This window comes from Somniosus microcephalus, chromosome 26, assembly GCF_052327205.1.
Source record: "Somniosus microcephalus isolate GS21.2 chromosome 26, FLI_Smic_1.0, whole genome shotgun sequence".
Classification (NCBI taxonomy): Eukaryota; Metazoa; Chordata; class Chondrichthyes; order Squaliformes; family Somniosidae; genus Somniosus; species Somniosus microcephalus.
Window position 1 is genome coordinate 6109135 of NC_141012.1, and position 13446 is coordinate 6122580.

Below are 13446 nucleotides of genomic sequence, written 5' to 3' on the forward strand. Positions count from 1 at the left end.
CTGATTACACGTGGAGTGAATATATATATAATATATATACCAGATAAATCAGCCTCTCCGCCATCAACACTCAACTTGCGCTTTTCTTTTATGTGGGTATCAAATGTCCAGGACATATCCACAAGATAGCAGACCACCTGGAAAAAAGGGAGAAAATTAAGAAAGTATCACAGCATTTCAAATATTAGTCTATACAGCAATACACATCCAACTTTCAACTACGATATGGTGTGGGGCTCAGTAAAAACTTCAGGGGTAAACTACTGAATTTTTCTTCACGACAAATCTCCTCTCAGAAGTATATATGTATATTTAACCACCCTAGAAGAAAATACTTTAAGCACCTTAAATTCCTCTTTAAAAGATCCGAAATATATGTATTGTTCACGACATAATAGCAACTTGCATTTAGACAGCACCTTTAAAGTAGAAAAACGTCCCAAGGTGTTTCACATGCGGGGAAAGAGCAAAGGCAATGCACAGGAGCAGTTCCTATTGTATAGTTAAACCTATTTATAACAATACAAAAGCCTTTTGTTTTTTAAAAAAGGGCAGGGAACAGACTGTTAGTGAAGGGGCTGTTCAGATAGTGAAGACTGTTATAGAGAGGGGTGTTTTAAGTGCATTCTGTACTAGTGGATTGGGCAGAAGCATTAAGGTTGCAGATATTCACCCAAAGCCCCATTTACATAACTGCTTTAAGTTTGTTCTGAATTGACAGCTAATTTCTTCTCCTGTGCCAAACCAAAATATACACATCAGACCAACATCATCCAAATCCACCACATGCACTGATACAAGGCTAACTTAAGAGTTCCCCTCCACTCTACACCTACAGTTTGATTCTCTTGTGAGCCTCCTCATGTCTCTTCCTATTCACTAGCTAAAAAGACCTGATCCCAGGACCTTGTGCAATCAAGTTATGAGGCAGTGTGCAAACACAGCCATTTTCCCCACTCCCCTCCAGAAAACAACCTGGCTTTTAGTTGCCACGTCCACAAAAGAACCCAGCTCAGTTCATAAACATACCAGACGGGAAGCAGTCAGTCTGAACCTGCACCCTACCAGCACGTGGCATAGCAGAGGACACTTGTACAACAAAATGCTGCACCAAAATGGCCCTTGTTGAGTTGCAATTGTAAATTGGCAAGTAGATCCCAACCAAGTAGCATCACTGTCATTTCTACTTAATGAACCCTCCAGTGAGAGTTGGCAATAGCTATCTGGCTGATTTATAACTTTAAATTGTACACTGCAACTATTAAAAGGAGTTGGAATGGTTACTCCATCTCAAAAAAGGACCAAATATGTTTGATAAAACCCCTCATGCACAATATGTACCTTAATATTGGTGTCCATCTGTAACTTCAAGTTAATAGTGTCTTCCTTTGTACTTGCAACTGTAACTGTTGGCGGTGGAATTGCTATTACAGAAGAAAAACAAAGACCAAATTCATGTGTATTTCAGCAATTGCATGCAGCTGCATTTAACCCATCTCATGAAGCAACTTATTGTTCAGTACTGCTCAAGGAAATTTGATTGAAGAAGATTTCACTAGCCAGGTGAATTGATTTAGTGGTCAACACCAATTTTGGGCTGTTATAAAGATTTAAATCAGTAACTACAACCTTTTTGTTTCTTCCAAGTAATTTCTGGCATCTTAAAGATTTAATAATTTTGCCTCCAATTTAAAGAAATGCTGAGCTAAAAATGTGTATTGGTCCGCTTTCGGGCGCGGAATGCGCCAGATAGCAAAGGGCCGAGGCTCAGCCGAAACTGGACCTCGGGCCTCATTTCAATATTATCAGAAAGCTGCAGCACCTCCAGGAGCAGGTCGCTAGTTTGGGAGTCTTCAATTTATATCGGGAACGGTAGCATAGTGGTTATGTTACTGGATATTAATGATCCAGCGATGCGGGTTCAAATCCCACCCCGGCAGTTGGGGAATTTAAATTCAGGTAATTAAATAAAAAGCTAGTAATGGTGACCATGAAACTACTGGATTGTCGTAAAAACCCATCTGGTTCACTAATATGTCCTTTAGGGAAGGAAATCTGCTGTCCTTACCCGGTCTGGCCTATATGTTACTCCATAGTAATGTGGTTGACTCTTAACTGCCCTGTGAAATGGCCTAGCAAGCCATCCAGTTGTAACAAACTTCTACAGAAAACAATAAGAAGACTACCTAACAGCACTGTGGGAGTACCTTCACCACAAGGACTGCAGCGGTTCAAGGAGGCAGCTCGCCACCACCTTCTCAAGGGCAATAAATGCTGGCCTTGCCAGCCACACCCACGAACGAATAATTTTAAAAAAAATTAGGAGGCCCCAAGTTAAGTCCGGGGCAGGGAGGGCAAACGGGTGGGGCGCTAGTGCAGGCCTGCAGCAGCCTATAGCAGTGCTGTGGAGCCAGGAGGTCCACTCCAGCTTCACATTTAGGCAAATGTAGAAAAAAAAAGTTCTATCTTGGTCGGTCCCTTTAAGAACCTCTGGTTAGGCCACACACAGAATGGGTAAGCTTGAGCTCAGCAGGCTGGCGCTCCTCAAACAGGCTTTAGGCCCCTGCATGTGCCAATCAGGGTGCTAACTCCTATTTCAGTCAGGCACCAGGTACACTTTTCACACAGGATTAGTAGAAAAAGCAGAAAAAACCAAAAGGAATGCTAATAATCAGAAAATTTAAATATTGAACTGGTACCAAGCCACAGTTGGAGCATCACAGCTTACTGGAGGTCAGGAAGCTAATTGCAAGCTGACAATTCTCACGGAACGAATCAAAAAAATATTACAGCATCCGGTAATGCTGTTGGTGACTAAATTGAGGGCAGTTTATGACAAGACCTGATTATTACACTTATGTAACATACGTCTGCTCATCATTCATTCTAAATGTCGCACGTTTAATCTAATAAATACAATAATCATCAATGATTTGCACTTTTCTAATATGGTTTGTTAAATTTCTAGCACAGGGTTAGCTGCTGTAGTGAGCAGGGTGAGACACAGAATTTTTTCTATAACCAGTAAAACAACCGAGGCATTTTAAAACCTGACCACCTTCTCATACATCAATTTCAAACTATGGCCCACGTAGTGTGCTAGTTTCTGAACGGCTGGTTGGTTAGGAATTATCCAATCTGGGTATAGGATATTAAAAGTATCTAACTTCTTGAGCTACAAACACTTGTACTAGTACTGTAACAGTGGCAAAATAGCTCGAGCACACCCAAAAACAGACTGCCAATTGTAGTACATTGCGCATCATTGGGTTCTCTCTCTAAAAGTACTGTACCACCGACCTTTTCCGTTCTTTGTGAGAATGGTTTTTGAATCGCTCCAGTTACCTATCCCGTGACCTGTAACAGCTGCAACCTGTGAACAATGGAAGAAGTGTCATTAGAATCTGTCGAAATTATGACCCTAACTACAAAATCTGACTTGAGTTAATCCTCCGGACTGCATGGATACGACTTACAAAAAACAGAAATAGATGGTAATAAAAACAGAAAATGCTGGAAATACTCAGCAGGTCAGGCAGCATCTGTGGAGAGAGAAAAAGATTTGTGTTTCAGGTCAATGACCTTTCGTCAGAACTGGAAAAAGTTAGAGATGTAACAGATTTTAAGCAAGTACAGAGGATGGGAAAGGGGGGAGGGGAGGAAAGAACAAAAGGGAAGGTCTGTGACAGGGTGGAAGGCAGGAGTGATTAAAAGACGAAAGGGATGATGATGCAGGCAAGAGGAGATGGTAATGGGACAAATAAAGAAACAAAAGATGAGTCTAGAAGAGGTGTAAATGGGAATAGCAGAAACATTAACAGCTGCCATGTGATAAAATAGGGGCAGAGGTTATGGTCTGAAATTATTGAACTCAAGTCCAGAAGGCTGTGAAGTGCTTCATCGAAAGAGTAGGTGCAGTTCCTCGAGCTGAAATAGATGGTAATTGGATGGTATTTAATATTGGCACCACTTCACCGATATCTATCGTCAGGCATGGACCTGTTGGGCCAAATGGCCTGTTTCTGTGCTGTAAATACTATGTAAAGTGGTAACATCCAGATAATAAATTACATTTTTAAAGAGTCCCCACATAAGAACATAAGAAATAGGAGCAGGAGTAGGCCAATCGGCCCCTCGAGCCTGCTCCGTCATTCAATAAGATCATGGCTGATCTGATCCTAACCGCCAATCCACTATCACAGAACCATCTCCTGAATCTAACAGAATTAGACACACGAAATAGGAGCAGGATCAGGCTACACGGCCCCTGGGCCCGCTCCGCTACCCACAGGGCCATGGCCGATCCGAACCTAGACTCATGTCCAAATTCCTGCCCGCTCCCCGTAACCCTTAATTCCCTTTACTTCTAGGAAACTGTCTATTTCTGTTTTAAATTTATGTAATGATGTAGCTTCTACAGCTTTTTGGGGCAGCATATTCCATGGGCCTACCACCCTCTGAGTGAAGTAGTTCCTCCTCATCTCAGTTTTGAAAGAGCAGCCCCTTATTCTAAGACTATGCCCCCTAGTTCTAGTTTCACCCATCACCGGGAACATCTTCCCTGCATCCACCCGATCCAACCCCTTCACAATCTTATATGTTTCAATAAGATCGCCTCTCATTCTTCTGAACTCCAATGAGTAGAGTCCCAATCTACTCAACCTCTCCTCATATGTCCATCCCCTCATCCCCGGGATTAACCGAGTGAACCTTCTTTGTACTGACTCGAGAGCAAGTATGTCCTTTCTTAAGTATGGACACCAAAACTGTACGCAGTATTCCATGGTGTTACATAATACATAGCCAAGCCATGCATTGCAGAAAGCTCCCAGCTTTGTTGCATTCGCAAAGCTCAGCTGACATAGCAGCAGGGTTCCTGGGTTAGGCAGTGGCAAATCAACCCAAGTTCCCACTCCCGATTGCTACCCAGTGACCAATGTTCCCTTTAAACTGCATGACAGTCTAGAGCTCCCGCGCTGCTGGCTCACCAGCTTCTCAACGGGAATAACCGCGCCTGTGCGAAAATTTCAATGGGCCACGCAGCCACTTAAAGGGGCCGCGCACCCAAAACAAATTACAGGGAACATTGCCAGCGACCTCGGCTGAAATATATGTCGACATTGAGTGAGGACATGGGGGTCGTCAACGGTGCCCTCTACATTGGAACAGCATGTTGAGACTCTCAAATAATGGCCGCCTGGGTGAGCGATATCCTAACAAGGAGTCATGCCTTGGAGGGGAGAATATGGCAGTGGGGAGGAAGAAGACGAGGAAAGAAAATTGACAGGGGAAAAAAAGCTAAACTAAATTATGTCTGAGTGCACATCTTGGCTCCCTGTATTTAAAGTATGGGTGTGCAAATAATATGGCTCTTTGGCTTCATTTAAACAAAACAAATTTCAATTTTAAAATGGTGCAAGTTATTGTCAGCTTCAGTACAGTCGACATGGCAGATCAAAACTGCATCACACTCACCCTGACTCTATACGTGACGTCTATCTGCAGGTTTCTAATGTCCGTGTGGTTTCCAGGGCTCTTCAGTGAAGTCCATTCTTTATAACCATCCCGGGCATATTCCACCTGCGGTTGGGGGGTAAAAGAACAAAAAGCTCTAGTTTTTACATCACAACATCTACAAAAACACAAAACAGATCCTTGTACTGTGCTTGTCATTTCACACAGGCCCTCCACATCAAGGAGAGACATTCGTTATAATTCTGGGGAAGGAAACATCCCGCTCTGCACACTCGGCCTCCAGCAATCCGATGAAATGCTACTTCAGGTGAGGTGCGAAATAGAGCTCCCTCCGAACAGTGGAACTGCATTACAAACCTGTCGAGCTTCCATTACAGACCGAGCATTTTCTACTTTTAAACTTTTCAAAAAGACTGAAGGAATATGATCTGAAAAAAATGTAAATACTTATACATAGCTTTATTAAGAATTTCTATAAGCTTACAAGATACTCCCGAATCAGACCATGTGCATTGACAGGGGGGCTCCATTTGCAGGATATGGTACGATCATATTCTTCACTACAAGACAGCTGGAGATTTTGTGGTGGATCAGGTACTGCAAAGAAAATGAGGTGATCACTATATATAGAATTTGATTTGGTTTCACTTTTTTTTTTGCTAAAAATTAGTAAACATCTGTAAATACAGCCCTATTAGAGCAAGAATGATAGCAACATTCCACCAACACAAATTACTGCTAAACCAGGACCAATATTTTCTAGTACAGTAGTGTCCAAACTCAACTTTTGATATTGAATCAGTTAAAGACAACTGAATTGAATGAGGAGTTCTTTTTTAGCACGGCGAGTTATGGTCTGGAATGCGCTGCCTGGGAGGATGGTGGAAGCAGATTCAATGATGGCATTCAAATGGGAATTGGATAAATATTTGAAAAGGAAAAATTTGTATGGCTACGGGGAAAGAGCAGGGGAGTGGGACTAATTGGAGAGCTCTTTCAAAAAGCCGGCAGAGGTATGATGGGCCGAATGGCCTCCCTCTGTGTTGTATCATTCTATGAATTGTTCTGGCCAACCCCCATCGCACACCCCACATAAACTTGAACTCATCCAAAACTCTGCTGCCCGTGTCCTGACTCGCACCAAGTCCCGTTCACCCATCACCCGTGCTCACTGACCTACACTGGTTCCTGATCCAGCAACACCTCAATTTTAAAATTCTCATCCTCGTTTGCAAATCCCTCCATGGCCTCGCCCCTCCCTACCTCTAACTTCCTCCAGCCCTACAACCCTCAGATCTCTGCGCTCCTCCAATTCTGGCCTCTTGCACATCCTGATTTTAATTGCTCCACCATTGGCGGCCGTGCCTTCAGCTGCCTAGGCCCTAAGCTCTGGAATTCCCTCCCTAAACCTCAGTTATTCTCTCCTCCTTTAAGACGCTCCTTAAAACCTATCTCTATGACCAAGCTTTTGGTCACCTGTCCCAATATCTCCTTACAGTAATTGGCTCGGTGACAGATTTTTTCTGATAACAGAAGTGCCTTGGGACATTTTACTACATTAAAGATGTTGCAGGAAACTTTGTGATATCCGGCACCGACGTGTTGCCGATCTATCAAAACTGCCGGACATACAAAGTTAATGTTGAAGCATACGGAGGTTTTCATCTCCGTATCTGACAACAAACACTGTTGCTTAGCAACAGCTTCTAAAGAGTCGGCTGCAGCTGCAAGCGTCTCTCGCTGAAGCTGTTGCTATAGCTACAGACCTTGCAGTGCCTGACTGGGGGAAAAAAAAAAGAACGAGAACTAAAAAAACTTATAGAAAACGGCTCCTGATTTTTGCCATTAGATCGAGTATTCCAGACATACAACCTCCGGATAAACCAAAGTTTCCTGTATATAAATGCAAGAAGTTGTTGTGGTGGTGAAATTTAGAACTCTAAATGAAGACAATCATACCCTTACGGTAACCTTGAGGGAAAAAGGAAAAATAAATAAATAAATACAGTATGAATTGAGAAAAAAAAAATCAGTCTGGTGGTTCAGGCAAAACTGAGCCATGCAGTAGAGTAGCTTTTTGTCCTTTCGCCATCACGTGCTGGGGTTCGGTTCTGGGGTACAGTATGACAACTGCAGAGATCTAGGGCTGGATTTTTCTCACCGAGACGCGTTGGGGGCAAGACTGCTGCCTTCCAGTTTCCAGTCCTGCCCCCAGCGACATCCGACGCACAGACGCTATTTCCCCGATTGGCCTCGTTAAGCCCGCCCTGCGGGCTTGCTGGCCAATTAAGGGAAAGCCGGTTTCAGATGACGCCAGTTGATGACGCTTCATCTGCCGGTTTTCTTAAAGGCACATGAACCATAAAATTTTGACAGATGATTTGACAGTGTTGGACAGCATTGAGGTGCTGTCAGACATTGACAATCACTGTACACAGGTGAGCCCTTGCACCAAGGCTCTCCAGTGACTCTCTCCTTAGGATGAAACAGATGGAAGCTGCAGGTGAGGGTACAGAAGCGATCTGTCACTTCTCCCATTGAGGTGAGGCCACACAAACACTTCAAAGCTTGTCACCTGCAGAAAAATCTAAACAGATTAAAAATGACACTCCCAACATTGCCTTACCTGATACTCACCAGTGTCCCATTACATCCTTCACACCACTTCTGCAGCTGTCTCTATTCACCAACATAACAACAGACCCACATCATGCCTCACTTACGCTGGCAGTGTTCCCCGATGTCAGGAAGCCCGCAGTAGAAGTCTAAAAATTGGAAAAAGCCTCTTAACTGCCTGTTAACAGTTAAGTGCCTTTAATCCTCTTCCTGCTGCTAGGAGTCAGTTCCCTGTGCAAATCGGGGACTTGACTCCCGGGAAGATTGGTTGGAGGCGGGTTGGGAGCGGGTTCGGGACCCGCTCCCATTCTTTTTGACTTTCCCAGCAGTCCCGCCTCCAAACCTGCCTCCTCAGCGCTGGTAAAAATCCAGCCCCTAGTCCTTTTGAGATTGCATTTACATGAACCAATAATAATAAGGAAAATGGGGAGAGTCAAAAACTTGACTTTTTAATCATTCAGGTTAATGTTTTTTCTAGCTCAAACTTTCACAGTGTGTGAATAGGTAGAAATATCCTAGGCCAGACCTCAGTTTAGGTTACTCTGCCACCAGCATCACACGAGGAGGGAAAAAAATCAAATTGCAAGTGGCAGAGAGGCTGGAAAGTAGCATTGGATTTTAGTGGGAAAATATATACATGCAAGTAAGTAATTGAATAAAACTTGATCCACTCTCAATTCAAAGCACTCGCTGGTAGGTGACAGCATTCAGCACTATAGGTTGCACTCCTACATAAAGGATCCTTCAGGAGAGGCTCACAAACATTATTTGAGCACTACACCAGCAACTGCAATTTCTTCAATTAAAAGCTGAAGTTAAACTGTCTTGCAGTTTTAGTTTTCCCGTCACCAACAGCTCTTTGGTATAGCAGGGTCATTGTAGCCATTACACTGACCCTTCTGTACTCATTTTCAGAGTGCTACAGCGCACAGAAAATGCACAGCAATCCATGCGAGCCATAAGTATTAAGCACCTGCTTCTCCGATTTCAGCACTGAGCAAGGGAATTAGGTCAGCAATCTGATTGTGGGCTGCATTATGACAAGAGGTGTGAAACCAACTTCAGGACCTCTTATGTTAACTTATTTGCTACAGAACAACAGTATTTAAAAAGAAAATTGCACTTACAGCCCTCAGGTGTTCGCAGTATAATAATATCACTCGTGTTGTACATTTTATGAAGGCACTGCACTTGCACTTTCACCTGGTAGGTTGTGTCAGGTTTCATAACATTTATTATAAGAGCAGTTTTGTTGCCAGCTTCCATCCTCTTCCAGCCATCGCCGACCAACCTGGAAAAGAAAAAAGATTACCACTCAACAGTATACCGTCAAGCCCCAGAAATTCTCAATGTTTAAGTAACTGCAGGATGCATGTGGAGGGATAGGTGATGTCATACCCAACTAACTCGACACCATCCAGGACAAAGGCAGCCCATTTGATTGGCACCCCATCCACCACCTTAAACATTCACTCCCTCCACCATCAGCGTACCATGGCTGCAGTGTGTACTATCCAAAAGATGCACTGCAGCAACTCGCCAAGGCTTCTTCGGCAGCACCTCCCAAACCCGCGACCTCTTCCACCTAGAAGGACAAGGGCAGCAGGCGCATGGGAACACCACCACCTCCAAGTCACACACCATCCTGACTTAGAAATATATCGGCCGTTCCTTCATCGTCGCTGGGTCAAAATCCTGGAACTCCCATCCCAACGGCATTATGGGAGTACCTTCACCACACGGACTGCAGTGGTTCAAGAAGGCGGCTCATCACCACCTTCTCAAGGGCAACTAGGAATGGGCAATAAATGCTGGCCTTGCCAGTGACGCCCAGATCCCATAAGCAAATTTTAAAAAACTTAAACCGCTTTGTTCTTCAGATGCTGGCTGACCTGCTGTGCATTTCCAGTGTTTTATGGTTCCCTTGAATTCAATAACTAGATTAGAGACTCTGGAACAAACCTTTTGCTCCCATCTTAAATAAAATGCAGCACTTCAGATGTTCTCCTCCTTTCCCCTGCTCCTTCCTTCCCTCCTGCCTTTCCATCATCGTGTCCCCTTCCCCATGTCATTTATTTTTATCCAATTCCCCTGCACCTACTCTTGACTGAAAGGAGCTGCATTACAGCAGCTCAGGGTAACTGTGTTTCCCCCCCCCCCCCCCGGTGGTGGAACTCCTCGCAGTAGTATGATTTAGATCAGGAACTCACCGCCTGCCGAATCATGGATATGAACCTGTATCATAATACTCGATAGCACTTCACACTAGTGCTGTAGTAGACTGTTCAAACTTGGCACCCATTTTAAAGACCCTTTTAAAAGTCTGTAGATTCTGAATTCCAGCACATTTCACAAAGTACAGCGAGCATGCTGCTCTCCCACACTATCCGACTGCCATTCAAAAGGCACCCGGGAGTAAGTTGGTCAGCTGCTTGCTCTTTTTGTCAGAGAAGGGTATCGAACTTTGCCCAAAGCGATGGGGTGGAGGAGGAAAAGATTTAAAATGTCAAAATAAAATCTCAATTCTGAAAGTGATTGAAATCCTCCATACTGCCTGATGCAGAAAGTTCCATTGAATGCTGAAACATAGAAAAATAGGAGCAGGAGTAGGCCAGTCGAGCCTGCTCCACCATTCAATATGATCATGGTGTGGAGATGCCGGTGTTGGACTGGGGTGGACAAATGTAAGAAGTCACACAACACCAGGTTATAGTTCAACAGTTTTATTTGAAATCACAAGCTTTCGGAGCGCTGCTCACCTGACGAAGGAGCAGCGCTCCGAAAGCTTGTGATTTCAAATAAAACTGTTGGACTATAACCTGGTGTTGTGTGACTTCTTACAATATGATCATGGCTGATCCTCTATCTCAATAACATATTCCCGCTCTCTCCCCATACCCCTTGATGACTTTTGTGTCTATAAATCTATCTATCTATCTCCTTCTTAAATATATTCAGTGACTTGGCCTCCACAGCCTTCTGTGGTAGAGAATTCCACAGGTTCACAGCCCTCGAGTGAAGAAATTTCTCCTCATCTCAGTCCTGCCTGTCTTGAGGGCAAAAAAAAGTGTCTTGCTTTACTTCCTCTGCTCAGTCATCCAAAACAAATAGGTCCTGCAGCTAAGGCAAAGATAGCTATGCAAAGGCAAAAAAAAGGTACACAAATCATATAGAACGTATGGCCAATTGTTCTTTCTCTCCATAGTCCAACTGTGAACAAAGGTCATTGCAGCAAGTGATGTCCAGGGACCATAATCACCTGGTGTGAAGTGAGTATCTTTACTACTGTGCTGCAGAACCAGCCAGTTAGTGCGTCTGACCAAAGTTTGATGAACTATTGAAACAGTAGCAAATAATATTGACAGCGTGTTGGCAAGTTTATGGACACTATTAACATTTTCTCAAGTACCAGCTCAATTCTCAGAACTATATGGTTCAAAACAATCGTAGCACATTCTCCATTAAGGCACTTCTGAAGTATTAATAAATCCCAAACTAGAGTTGCCAATTATTGTAAAACAGGAACAAATACTGAACGCTGTCCCCTCTCCGATCTGGACCATCAACAATTCAACAGCTTTCACGTTAGGCAATATATACCATGTAAAAATTTCCGAGACCGATCGCATCATTGATGTTCTCCTATTGGTTGCTAGCAATCCATTGTAGAGGCAAGCTCAAAATTTCAAATTAAAATGAAAATGAATATCTCTAAGGAGCACCTTAAAGCACTATACAGCATATACTGTACAATTACTCAAATGTGCAATGGCAGATATGTAGGCAAGTACGGTAGCCATTTTGTGATTAGCAAGATCCCACAAAAAGCAATGAGATGGACGATCAGTTAATCTTTTCTAGTACTGTTGGTGGGAGTGGAATGTTGGCCAGAACACCTGGTCCTCTTCCAATAGTGCCATGGGATCTCCACAGTACAGATAAACCTCCAGAACAGGTGGTCTGCCACAGTTAATCACACGTCTAATTAGCTGCATTGTCTGCAGGCCAGCCACTCGCTAAGAGAAAGCTGGCCTGCAGAAATGCCTCCAACTGGCCGAACAGAACATGGCTTTGGCACTGAAGGTGCAGACAATTTGCAGCTCACTTTAAACCCCCCCCATCCTCCAACCTGGAAACAAAATACTCCTAAAGCCGTTAAATAATAACACTATATATTTAATCTCACACACACAGCTTTATGTATAATGTTCAGCTGAAACGGTCTATTTAAAAAAAGTTGATTTCTTCCCCCTAATAAAAAATTGTGAATTCAAATGACAAAATTCATCACTCTGGGCCCAAGCGTGGATTAGAAAATCTATCCAGCTAGTTAAATACTTGCGAACTGAAAACAAAACAGCAGGCCCAAGCAACATCCAATTTAGTCTAAACACACTGGGGAAGAATGGGAGCAATGTAAAACAGAAGAGCTATGGGGTTATTACCTGTAGTATACAACATAGGCACATGTTGGTTGCAAATTCTTTGGGCTGTCCCATGTTAGAGAAACGGCACCATTAAAATCAACTGACCAACGGATATGCCGAACTTTGTACGCTATGCCGCCACCTTAAAATAAAAAATACAAAATTAGTTCTAGAAATTCTCTCAACGTTGTACACCCAAATAGAATTGAAAATCTACCCTTGATGATTGGACCATTTTGGTTTATATTAATTTTAGAGATGATGCAAAAATACTACAACAATCCTATTAAACAATCCTTTGGGCAAAGGCAAAATACTGCGGGTTGCTGGAAATCTGAAATATAAATCAAAAATGCTGGAAATATTCAGCAGGTCAGACAGCATATATGGAGAGTGAAACACAGTTAACGTTTCGGGTCAGTGACCTTCTGTCAGAACCGGAAAATGTTACAGGTACAGAGGCAGGGAAAAGGGGGCAGGGGAGAGAAGAGAAACGGTAGGTCTGTGATATGGTGGAAGGCAGGAGTGATTAATTGACAAAAGGGATGATGGTGCAAGGCAAAAAGGGGTGGTAATCCTTTGGGAAATTTGATCTTACGAAGAACAGTGCAGTGCAGTCAGTTGCCTCTCAGTTTCAACTCAATCCTAGAAGTTTCCCAGGGTCAGGAGAAGCTGATGCTAACTAGGTTAAGGGGCTCCAGCACAAGTATTGAGGAATACATTTTAAAGAGGGCATATGGTTAAACGATGGAAGCATGTGTAATACACACATTACAACAGTGACAACACTTCAAAAGTACTTAATTGGATGTAAAGTACTTTGGGACATCCTGAAGTCGTGAAAGGAGCTATACAAATGCAAGTCTTTCATTCTTTCTTCTTTCTGTACAAACTCAATATAACTAGTTTGGTACTACGTCTGCATGTA

The 13446-nt window shown here is 43.3% G+C and overlaps 1 protein-coding gene across 2 annotated transcripts in view; it reads right to left on the bottom strand.

The window, feature by feature from the left end:
* Positions 1–13446, bottom strand: part of sorl1 (sortilin-related receptor, L(DLR class) A repeats containing) — a 238369-nt gene that overhangs the window by 50239 nt on the left and 174684 nt on the right. For both annotated transcript variants that reach the window (XM_085967698.1, XM_085967697.1), the window contains exons 34-40: positions 12537–12660; positions 9219–9382; positions 5960–6072; positions 5476–5580; positions 3301–3373; positions 1342–1424; positions 41–137 (exon numbers count right to left, since the gene is read on the bottom strand). In XM_085967698.1, coding sequence (XP_085823824.1) covers positions 41–137; positions 1342–1424; positions 3301–3373; positions 5476–5580; positions 5960–6072; positions 9219–9382; positions 12537–12660 — 759 coding nt within the window. The remainder of the gene's footprint in view (positions 1–40; positions 138–1341; positions 1425–3300; positions 3374–5475; positions 5581–5959; positions 6073–9218; positions 9383–12536; positions 12661–13446) is intronic.